Source organism: Polypterus senegalus, chromosome 3, assembly GCF_016835505.1.
Source record: "Polypterus senegalus isolate Bchr_013 chromosome 3, ASM1683550v1, whole genome shotgun sequence".
Classification (NCBI taxonomy): domain Eukaryota; kingdom Metazoa; phylum Chordata; class Cladistia; order Polypteriformes; family Polypteridae; genus Polypterus; species Polypterus senegalus.
Window position 1 is genome coordinate 233,538,129 of NC_053156.1, and position 11,417 is coordinate 233,549,545.

At 39.9% G+C, this 11,417-nt stretch overlaps 1 protein-coding gene across 1 annotated transcript in view; it reads right to left on the reverse strand.

Annotated features, from left to right (window-relative positions):
• unc93a (unc-93 homolog A) overlaps positions 1 to 7,824 on the reverse strand; it is a 60,580-nt gene extending 52,756 nt beyond the window's left edge. The window contains exon 1 of the mRNA XM_039748768.1: positions 6,942 to 7,824. Coding sequence (XP_039604702.1) covers positions 6,942 to 7,028 — 87 coding nt within the window. The 5' untranslated portion in view covers positions 7,029 to 7,824. The remainder of the gene's footprint in view (positions 1 to 6,941) is intronic.
• Positions 7,825 to 11,417: the final 3,593 nt, after the last annotated feature.

An 11,417-nucleotide genomic window follows, 5' to 3' on the forward strand; every position in this document is an offset into this window, starting at 1 on the left:
ATGAAATAATGGAACAGCGAAAAGAGATCGAATAGTGTTTGAGGATGTCTGGGGAAGAAGAGAGACAAGGCAGTGAATGTTCGAAGTGCTGCATGAAATGCAGCGGCATGGCAAAAGCAGCAATCCAGCAGCTGATCGAGCAAAGAGGAGGTAAAAAAAGAAAAGGAATTTGTTTCCCATTGTATCACCATTTAACAGGGGTTTCGGAGGACCGGCTACATGTGTTTGGGGTGCGTTCAGCCCCCCCTCTTCAGAACGGTGCCATCCAAAATATCACAACAAATAGGGATACCGTGGTGTACCCAGCTCAGGAATGAGATAGGATTACGTAGTGTACAGATACTGGACTGGCTCCAGCACACCCCCATGACCCTGTAGTTAGGATATTGTGGGTTGGATAATGGATAATGGATGGATGGATGGAAACTAAAAGTAAACTAAAAGTCCAAGCAGAGACTACTCAGCTGTGTTCAAAAACCTGCTGAAACAAAAAATGTCTTGTTGCTTACTAATAGAGTCAACTGACTTGGGCGTGCACAATGCCAGTGGAAGACCATTCCAGAGCCTTGGCACAATGGACTGAAACGCACAATGCCCACGTAGCCATGACAATTCTTTTAGTTTTCTACATCACCTGTGTTTGTTTTATTTGCTAGAGGACCTTCTACACTAGTACTGAATTTTCTGAAGTGTTTTTCAAATCTATTTATTTATCAGCAGTTAAACTGGCAGAACCTGTTACTGCCTAGTGTTTATTTGCCTTGGGCTTTTTAATTTATTAATGACTTCAGCAGCTTGTGATCTATGAAAAAGTGTTATATAAAATAAAGTTTGATCAGTTTAAAGAAGAAGGAAGCACATTGTAAGTCATTGTTATCTCATCTGCAGCAAAAACACTGACATTTACACCTTGGCATTTTAGAGTAAGCCAAATAACCCGACAAAGTACATATGGAATGTGCCATAAAGTGGAGTGTTTTGAACAAAATCCATTCAAATGTAAGGAGAATATGTCAATTCCACAAAGAACACTCTTAAAAATAAACTTTTTTAATTGCACTGTATAGTTCTTTACTGGGTTGTGGGTTCTTCAGAGACCACTACTTGACAATAAACCATTTGATTCTGGGAAGAGTTCTTTGTATATGAAGTTGTTTCGTTGTGCTTTGAAAAACTTCCTAATATGCAGAAAAACACTAACATCTGTAATGTATGATGGACCACCTAGCAGGACACTAACAGAATTAAGAAAAGCTGAACTTAGCCTGAGTTACCGTACGTGTGCAGCAAGAGTCCTTAAAGAATTAAGAACCCACTGGTATTTCATAGATCTGTTACCATCTATTATGCACTGTATGAAGTTTGTTATTGATCTAAATTATCTCTCACGCTCAGGCCTGGAATGTGCGATAAATATCCAAAATTGAAAATAACTCCTTATAGTAAATGTTACTATATCTGAAAATGTCTTTACAGTTCAAACTCGATAACATCTGCCTCTGTAGGTTTAATGAGCCCTTCAAATTCTGCTTTCCTAACAGAAAATTGTGTAAATCATCCTTAGAAAAGTCTCATTGTCATTAATCTTTCCAAGCATCAGCTATTCGCACTGCCATCTTAACATATGGGTACAATGGGCACTGGCCGGGGGCCCCAGGATCGTAGGGGCCCACAATGTTACTGATGTCTAGGTATGTTTCTGTTTTGCTATTAAAACAGGAGCCTCAGCTCACTACTTTGCCGGGCGGGCCTATGATGCTGGTAGGATGGCCATGAAGGTCCTCACGATGTCCCGCGCAATGTCACTTTAGTAAGTGTGGAATGGACTGCTGTAAAAGTGTAGAAGTGACAACTTTTCATTTGCCCTGCATGGCTGAAGCAACATCTGTGGTAATCATTACCATCTGGTGTAAATTTAACTTATTTTCCACATAAAAGTATTGAATAGCTTTATGACAAGATAAACTGTTACATGAGGTTAATGTTATTATGTCAGCAAACACAGTTGTGTGAATGGATTCAATTTCATTCCTAAATTTAATACATAAAACAATACTGAAACTGTTATATCAGTTTTTTCTTCAACCATCAAAGTGTGGTAGGTTTTCTAATTTCGTTTAATACGTCAATTTTGATTGTTGAATTTATGTCCTCTATGAAGTCAAAGGTGTACTTCTTACTTCGCCAACTATCTATTTTAAGTGTTTGGCAGCATTAGTATCATGGACCGACAATATTGAAGAGTTTATTTTCACAGCCAGCAAAACATTTATCCATTAAAACTTTGATCTTGTCAGGTGTCATGTATTTTTGCTAACAAGTTCTTGTCTGCCTTGTTAAAAGAGATTCTGTTAACTTTTTTTAGTAACATTTCGATTGATTTTTATGTTTAAGTTAAAACTAAGATGGTTCACTTTCCAGTTGCTCCATGCTTTCTCTAAAATCAATTTGTTAAAAAAATCCTACTTTCAAACCTATTTTTTTAAATGACACCATCCTTTATATATTTCTTCCAGAAGTGAGTGCTGCCTATCTCTATATAGTCCGTTTTAACAAAACAATTCTGTGTCAACTATTCTGTTTTAAATCCCAAACAAGTTGTACTAGAACTATAGCTTAGATATCGCTTAGATATGGTTAAAAGTGACAAGGAAACAACAGGCAATTTTATTTGAAACTTGATTAAATCGGGTGTGGGTCATTGATTTAGTTTATTTTTATTTAATTTTTGAGAGTTTAATTTTGCTTGAAAGTCTGGTCTTCTTTTGAGTGACCATATAAAATCTGTGACCGACGCTCCTAACATGAATAATAGATCGCTTATGCGCTCAGCTTAGTGGAAACATTGGTCTCTATCTCCGTAGAGGCTGCATGTTCTTCTGATGTCTCTCTGGGTTACTTATCTTTCCTTCTAAATTATAAAGTCATACAATATAAGTTCATTAATGTCCATAAACTATGGGTGTCTGCATGAATTTTCCCTGTAGTGACTGACTAGTATCCCATACAATACTGGTTCATTCTTTGTATCTAACATTTCTGGAATAGGGGTCCTTCTTATTGTGACTCAGTTTTAGAAGACATTGACTTAGAAAAATGCACGAAGGGACTGATAGTTTAAGGTAATCAGTGCGGAGCACTTTGATTACACTACCAGTCAAAAATTTGGAAACATCCAGAAATGTTCATGTTTTTAATAGAAATTGATGTTTTTTAATCAAAATACCATTAAATGGGTTTAAAAATTGTGGAAGACAAATGTTCTCTTCGTTCCCTTGTACTAATTCATGTCTGAGAAGTAAGCTTTACAAAACCATGTAATAGCATGCTTTGTTTTAGCAAACAGAAAAAATATTTGTGCAAAGGACTCAAGGTCTGAGTATTCCACACATGAGTCTGCCTTATCACGTTTTCCCTTAGCTTACATCTGAACGCCATAACAAAAGGGGCCAAGAAATCAAGTTGCATAAGGGACATTGAAGGGGCTCAAGGATTGTGTATAATAAAGTGTTGACTGTTACATTTTATAATGATATTAAATTACGCATTCTAGGGGTATAAAACTGGACCCCACCCAACAGACGGGGTTCAGAAGAGCCCTGACGCTGTCATGTATATTTGATTGTCTGCTTTTCTGAAACTCTTCTTACCGTGACTCTAAAAATAAAGCTGCTTTGTAACCGCACCTGCTGTCGGGTCTGAGATTTCGTCCACAAAATACAACCAACACATGACCAGTGTTGCTAATGGCAATTACTGCTTGAAATAACTGATTTTTAATTTATTATTTAGATATGACTGCAAAGCCTCAGTTACAGCAACAATTCCTTCTGTGTCCTAATGGTCAGCTCTCTTAGCGTATCTTTAACTAGACATCCCCTGCATATTAGTGAAACAGGAGTGAGTAGGACCCTGGCCAGCTCTCTACTTCTGACGTCACTCTTCCCCATCCCCTCAGCCCCCAGCCTCTGTCTTGGATTAGCGCGAATATATCGCTCCAGCAAGCAAACTATGATTCTTAGCGCAACGAGAGAAGTCACAAAATCAAACGGAATGTTCAATGTTCAAGCAAATTATAGAAAAAAAAAGATCTAAATCCGTTCAGTAGTTCTCTCATTCGCTAAATAAGCGGAGTTAAGGTTATGCCCCGAGGCAGACGCTTAAGTAAGGAGGGCACCACCCCCCTCCCCGCAGCCCGATGAGTCTCTCTCGGATTTGCGCTAATAAATTGGTACCACAAGCGAACTATGATACTTAGTGTGATGAGAAAGTTGCGAAATCAACAGAATTTTCAAGCAATTTATAGAAAAAAAACCCGATCTAAATCCGTTAAGCAGTTCTCTCGTGATAAGCGGACAGACATACAAACGGGATTGAAAAATTATTACGAAATTTCGTGCTGGGACCACAGAATTTTTAAAACTGTTTCTTAGCGAGCATGTATGGGCCAAGGGCAACCTACATTCTAAATTTCAAGTCCTCATGGTTCGGGAGATTTTGTGATGAGCGAGTCAGTGGTATTTGGCTATATATATATATAGATTAGTCATTAGTCAACCTTTGTAATTGCATTAGCACCGCTGAAACCTTTTATTCTGTTCACTTGGATTGCAAGGTACTAGCATTCCTAAAGTTCAGTTCAGGGTTCAAAAGCAGCCAAACTGAAACACCTCTTTTGAGTAGCATGCCAATTTTGTTTTCAGAATGAAGGTTATTTTAAATGATAGGTTGCCAATAAACTGAAGATTTCATACAAAGGTGCTTGATGCTGGCCTAAGAGGCAGAGTTCCAAAGAGAAAACCATATAGGAAACTATGAGATGAAAAGAAAAGATTAAAATGGGCAAAAGAACACAGATAATGGACAGAAGATGACAGAAACGTTTATTAAGCTCAGCATCCTGGAGTCACCTTTTCTCTGTTGCAGATGACAATGGTATTTGACGCTAAGGAAGAAGCTAATTGAGGACCTGCAAAGTGTTACTTTCTCAAACTATAGATTGTGATGGTCTTATCTTCTTATGCAATTGTCCATTTCAGCCTTCCCCTTCTTTTTCTATCCTGGTTAGATCCAGTTCACCCCTTTTCTCTCAAGACAGTAGTAAACACCTTTATATGAAATCTTCTGTTTCTTGACAAGCTGCCACATAGATAGATAGATAGATAGATAGATAGATAGATAGATAGATAGATAGATAGATAGATAGATAGATAGATAGATAGATAGATAGATAGATAGATACTTTATTAATCCCAAGGGGAAATTCACATAATCCAGCAGCAGTATACTGATAGAATAACCTTCAAGCTACAATAAATAAATAAATAATAGACTGACACGTTTCCTGAGCAAGATGTTTCATTTTAGCCATTTTTTAACCCAGAATTGAACTTTAGGAATGCCAGAACCTTGCAACCCAAGTAAACAGAAGAATAGGGTTCAAAGGTGCTAAAGCAATTCCTAAGGTTTCTCTAATGGCAAATTTAAACATGACTAATTAGGGAGTTGTCTTTTAGGACACTGAAACAACGGATGTTGAAAATGTGGCTAGGCAGTCAAATTTGAATAATAATTTAATAATCAAGCAGAAATCGCAATTAGCAATACTAGTAATGTCTTACAGTGGGTACGGAAAGTATTCAGACCCCCTTCAATTTTTCACTCTTTGTTATATTGCAGCCATTTGCTAAAATCATTTAAATTAATTTTTTCCCTCATTAATGTACACACAGCACCCCATATTGACAGACAAAAAAAATAATTTTTGAAATTGTTGCATTGTCTTGGTGGAAGGTAAACCTTCGGCCCAGTCTGAGGCCCTTAGCACTCTGGAGAAGGTTTTTGTCCAGGATATCCCTGTACTTGGCCGCATTCATCTTTCCCTCGATTGCAACCAGTCGTCCTGTCCCTGCAGCTGAAAAACACCCCCACAGCATGATGCTGCCACCGCCATGCTTCATTGTGGGGACTGTATTGAACAAGTGATGAGCAGTGCCTGATTGTCTCCACACACTGAGGAGAGGCAAGACAAATGACAGCCCGCATGGAGTTTGCTAAAAGGGGAAAATTTTTATTTAAATGATTTTAGCAAATGGCTGCAATATAACAAAGAGTGAAAAATTGAAGGGGGTCTGAATACTTTCCGTATCCACTGTAGCTGTATTCTTCAATTAGGCATCCTTATTAAAAGGTATCACTTTTGACAGATTGTGTTCATGTATTGTTTCCTGTCAATAAAATAATAGCCTTTACACATGCACAAAATCCATTCATCAACTGTATATACTGCTTATACGCACACTCACTAGTACAGAACCACTGAATGTATTTGGGAATTAGGATATGAAAGGAAATCGGAGTACAAAAAAATAATTTCGATATTTTGGTTAAATACTATAGTAACCCTAGCTGAGGGGAAGAGAGCACTCCAAGCGCATCCACCTCCTGCCAAACCCCATCGGCACGGCCACCAGCGGGCTCGGCTCGGCTCGCGGAGACGTTTGTTAGTGTGGCAGGCGGATTGCCCCTGACCTCCGCTGAGCGGACTGAGGTGCAGCAGGGTGGCACGTACGGGGACGCACAGGCATAAGGCAGGTGGGAGCATGCGTGTCCGTAGAACGTCTGAGCGGAGTGTCGGAATCGGTGCTGATGAAGCCAAACGATCCTTTTTAGAGTCGCTCACCAGCAATCGGCGTCAAGAGGCAAATAACATTCTTCGTCTATTGCACTTTTATAAAATAATTGATTACATGAATTCTGTATTTTCTCCAATCGGTTCATTCGGTAACTACTTCATTTTGAAAGACGGTAAACTTTAAAGCATTGATTATTTTTTTCCCTGAATATAAAAGTATTTGATATACCTCTTTTTGTTTGCCGTCTGGCACATATTGACCAAATTCACAGTTGAAAAAAAGTATTTAGCAGCAGCAGCATCTTACCTGTAAACTTTGAAGTCCTCCATAGGCTGTAAATAAGAACAGAAATCCAAAAGAAACGACTAAAATATTCTTCAGCTGGTTTGCCATTTCTAAACAAGCTGCCTTCTATACAAATGGAAAGAGTCCGGACCATAGATTGGAGTCACAGTAAGTAAGAACAACAGGACTTTCTTATCTTGTGGTTAGATGACTTATCAGCTGCATTATAGACCGTCAGCTAATTTAATGCAAAAAAAAAACCTTTTCCTGCTGACCTCCTGCATTATGACCGACACGTGTTTTCCGAGTATTAACTTAAGCAGTTTGCTCACAAATACTCCTTTTCGGCACATCCATAGTTAAGTGAACTTTTCTGGAGGCTCTCCTGCCCACAATAGGAAGACGCACGTTTCTTTCGGCAGTTTGTAGCGAACTGTGCAACATACAGAAATACAAACAAGATATCAGGGCGCTAAGCAATGATGTGTTAACTTTATAAGTTTATTATAGATAGTCGTGAAGAGGTTTGTGTGCCCACCAAGTTAACACGCTCTCTAATAATTCGCACTGTCCCTCGATCCTAGACTTGGACCCGCTGGACTGTTCCCGGAGGCAAAGTTCAATGATGTTATCTCAGCCTGAACACCATATATTAAGATAAGGACACACGGAGAATTCCGTCCACACATCGACTAGACCAAAAATGTAGTAGATTGAATTTCATACTGATTCCATTAGCCCAGAGAGCCCACCGATAGTTTCAGTTTCGAACTCATATTTGGAATTAGGCAAAGGGAGTTGTGGACGGTCGGGATTATGTGGAATCAATTGAGCGCATTTGGTCATATACATCCATCCGTTTTTCAAACGGCTTGTCCAAGTCAGTGCCGCCAGGTGCCTGCGCCTATTCCGACAGCAATGTCTACCAAAGCGGGGACTCGCCCCAGCCGTGAAGTCACACCAACTGCCTAAACAAGAAATGGCATGCCGTATTGCTCCAGCTGTTTAGCAAGTTTTTCAAAGTTCTTTTAGATAAGTCACGAGCACTAGGCACTGGATTAGAATAGACACCTTGAGGGTTGCGCATACACAAACTGTGAGCAGTGAACTTTTATATGCTAAGCACACACACCTGCGGTGCCACTGTATACCTGCATCTCTACAAGGCTTTTTCAAAAACTGCCGCTGTTGACGGACTTTACTGTGACATCACGGAAGGGCGGGCTTGTTAGCTGTTCTGTCTGCGGCGTCCAATCAGAACAGAGAGAGACTGCCTGGAGTTGGAGATCTGGGGACCATTGCTACAAATCTTAAGGCTGGTAATTAGCTTTGCCATTTTTAATGGCTTTACTGAGTCTCTCTATGCATTTTTTATTTGTAAGGACGCTTGAGTAAACTTTGTATTCTGCTATTTGTTTAACTAGGTAAATTAATACAGAATATAGTCTTAAGAAATTCTATCCAGGATCGTTGTTAACTAATCGCTGTGTCGGAGGCAAATAGTGACTGGGAAAAGTTGTAGCAGGGCACAGCATAATCTGCAGCAAACTGAATGAATTAAATCAATGCAACTCTACACTTGTAAAATGGATGGTAATGGATGGCAGTAATAGTTGTCATTCATTAAACTGTTCAGTGGCCATTTAAAATTAAATTAGATTAGATTAGATATACCTGTACTTTATTAATTCTCAAAGGGAAATTCAAATGCATACTGCAGCTATAAAATACACATACCGACTCAGAGTACAATATAAAATAATATAATAAAAACATATAATACAACAAGCATTATGATACAGTAAATATAGTAGACTGAGTCCACACTTTCTTCATATAACTTCTGACTGGATTGATGGATGAGATGTCAGAAGGAAGTATCAAACTGCCTCGTATAGCTGCAGACGGAAAAGAGCTTCTTATTGTACCATGGGGCATTGGGCCTGTGGCTAAAACTACTCCAAGAAGGTGCCCCCCCTGGAGTGGATGGGCATAATTGCTCATGTTTGTGTCCAGTTTTGCCACATTGTTCTCTTCTGCCTCAGCCTCCAGAGTATCCAGGGTCAATCTTTAATGGAGTTAGCTTTTCTGATGAGTTTCTTCAGAAGTTTTGCATCACCTAAACTCAAATTGCTCCCCCAGGAGACTACAGTGTGAAACAATACACTGGCACAACAGGCAGGTAAAACATTTCCAGTAGCTTCCTGGACACATGAAAATACCAAAGTCTCCACAGAAAGTACAGTCTGCTCTGGATCTTCTTATACAACTCAATTGTGTTGTCAGACCACTCTAGTTTGCTGTCCATATGTACTCCCATGTAGTTTTAGCTCTGCTCTGTACATCTACATCCTCTCCCGAATGATAACTGGTATCAGGGGCTCCTTCATAAAACAAGATGGGAGACAAGATGGTTCCTTGGAAAACCAAGCCCAATTAAATAAGTAAAATACAGTGTAAACTCTCATTCAGTATGTGTCACAAAGCGGACCAAGATCAATGCATGACTCTAGAGTAGGCCTACTTCATGAAAGCAGCATGCATAAACCTTTTACTTGAGCATAATCCCTTTGAGAATGATTATTATTATCTTAGTAGTGAAGTTTTAGTGTTAGTATCAGAAAGCTGCAAAATGTCATCATGGTTTCCAAGGAAATTACAAAACACCTTCATGAGTGCCATTTTGTGGCCTGGTGTGTAATAAAATTGTGATATCATTCATTGTCAAACATGAAGTCCTACTTCTTCCTGGGAGTGGATGTTCAGAACGTTTTTCTCATGCTCTCCCCTGGGTTGAGACTCTCCCACTGTCTGTTTTGGACCTTTGTCCCTAATGCTTATTCTAATTTTTGGTTTCTGAATAGCTTCCCCTTACTCTTATTTTACTGCTCCTAGATCTCTCAGTTTTATCCCTTTCTTTTTTACAATGCAGATTTTTCTAATTGGGCATGACTGCTACTAGGCTGGCATTGGTCTGGCAAGGAAAGACTACTGGATCTGTTTTCTCACAATTTCTGTGCATCCTCTTTTTATAATTTATTTCTTCTGGAACATTCTACATCCTTCATTAATAGGTCATCCAGGTTTAAAGTTGATGAATTGCTAGGTGTGTCTTGCTTGGTAGAGGAAAGTTGTGTAACTTCAGCTCCCTATTTTCTTTTCTCCACTTTCTTAGTCTCCTCTGGGGCCTTCACTGGACTGTGCCCACCTGGGGCTTCCTTTGCGCCTGTGCTCTGTATTTATGGCCTTGCACTATTCACTGGACTGGATGAGATTAGTGGAGTGGGCATCATTGTGCCGATTCTTTTTTTTTTTTTTTTGCAGTCAGAGTTCAAGATGTGCTTTTATTTATTTTCAAATATAATAAAACAGTGGCTCCCAAGTTCAGTCTGAGCATTCACTGTAACTTGGGGTTTCTGCTCTAATTAGTTTCACAATCAGAATATCATTCTCACTTTTAATTGCTTGCATTTTTAAGTTACTTGCCATTGGTTATTCTCTTATTCTAAGAAATTCTGAAATATTTATATTTTTGCCAAAACTTTAAATGATTCTTCTGCTTCTTTCGGCTGCTCCCGTTAGGGCTGCGGAGTGGATCATCTTCTTCCATATCTTCCTGTCCTCTACATCTTGCTCTGTTACACCCATCACCTGCATGTCCTCTCTCACGACATCCATAAACCTTCGCTTAGTCCTTTCTCTTTTCTTCTTCTCTGGCAGCTCTATTCTTAGTATTCTTCTCCAATATACCCAGCATCTCTCCTCTGCACATGTCCAAACCAACACAATCTGGCCTCTCCGACTTTACCTCCCAAGCATCCAAATTGAGCTGACCCTCTAATGTACTCATTTCTAAGTCCCAAGGCTTTGGAAAACATCTTGTATCACCCCTGTCCCAAAGGTATCACGTCCTAGTGAGCTGAATGACTTCCGGCCTGTTGCTCTGACGTCACATCTGATGAAGACCATGGAGCGGCTGCTGCTTCACCACCTGAGGCCACAGGTCCGTCACGCCCTCGACCCTCTGCAGTTCCCATACCAGGAGAAGGTGGGAGCGGAGGATGCCATCATCTATATGCTACACCGATCCCTCTCCCACTTGGACAGAGGCAGTGGTGCTGTAAGAATTATGTTTTTGGACTTCTCTAGCGCCTTCGACACCATCCAACCTCTGCTCCTTAGAGACAAGCTGACTGAGATGGGAGTAGATTCATACCTGGTGGCATGGATTGTGGACTATCTTACAGACAGACCTCAGTATGTGCGTCTTGGGAACTGCAGGTCTGACATTGTGTTCAGCAATACAGGAGCGCCGCAGGGGACTGTACTTTCTCCGGTCCTGTTCAGCTTATATATGTCAGACTTCCGATATGACTCGGAGTCCTGCCACGTGCAAAAGTTCACTGATGACAATGCTATTGTGGGCTGCATCAAGTGTGGGCAGGAGGAGGAGTACAGAAAGTTAATCAAAGACTTTGTTAAATGGTGCGAACCACT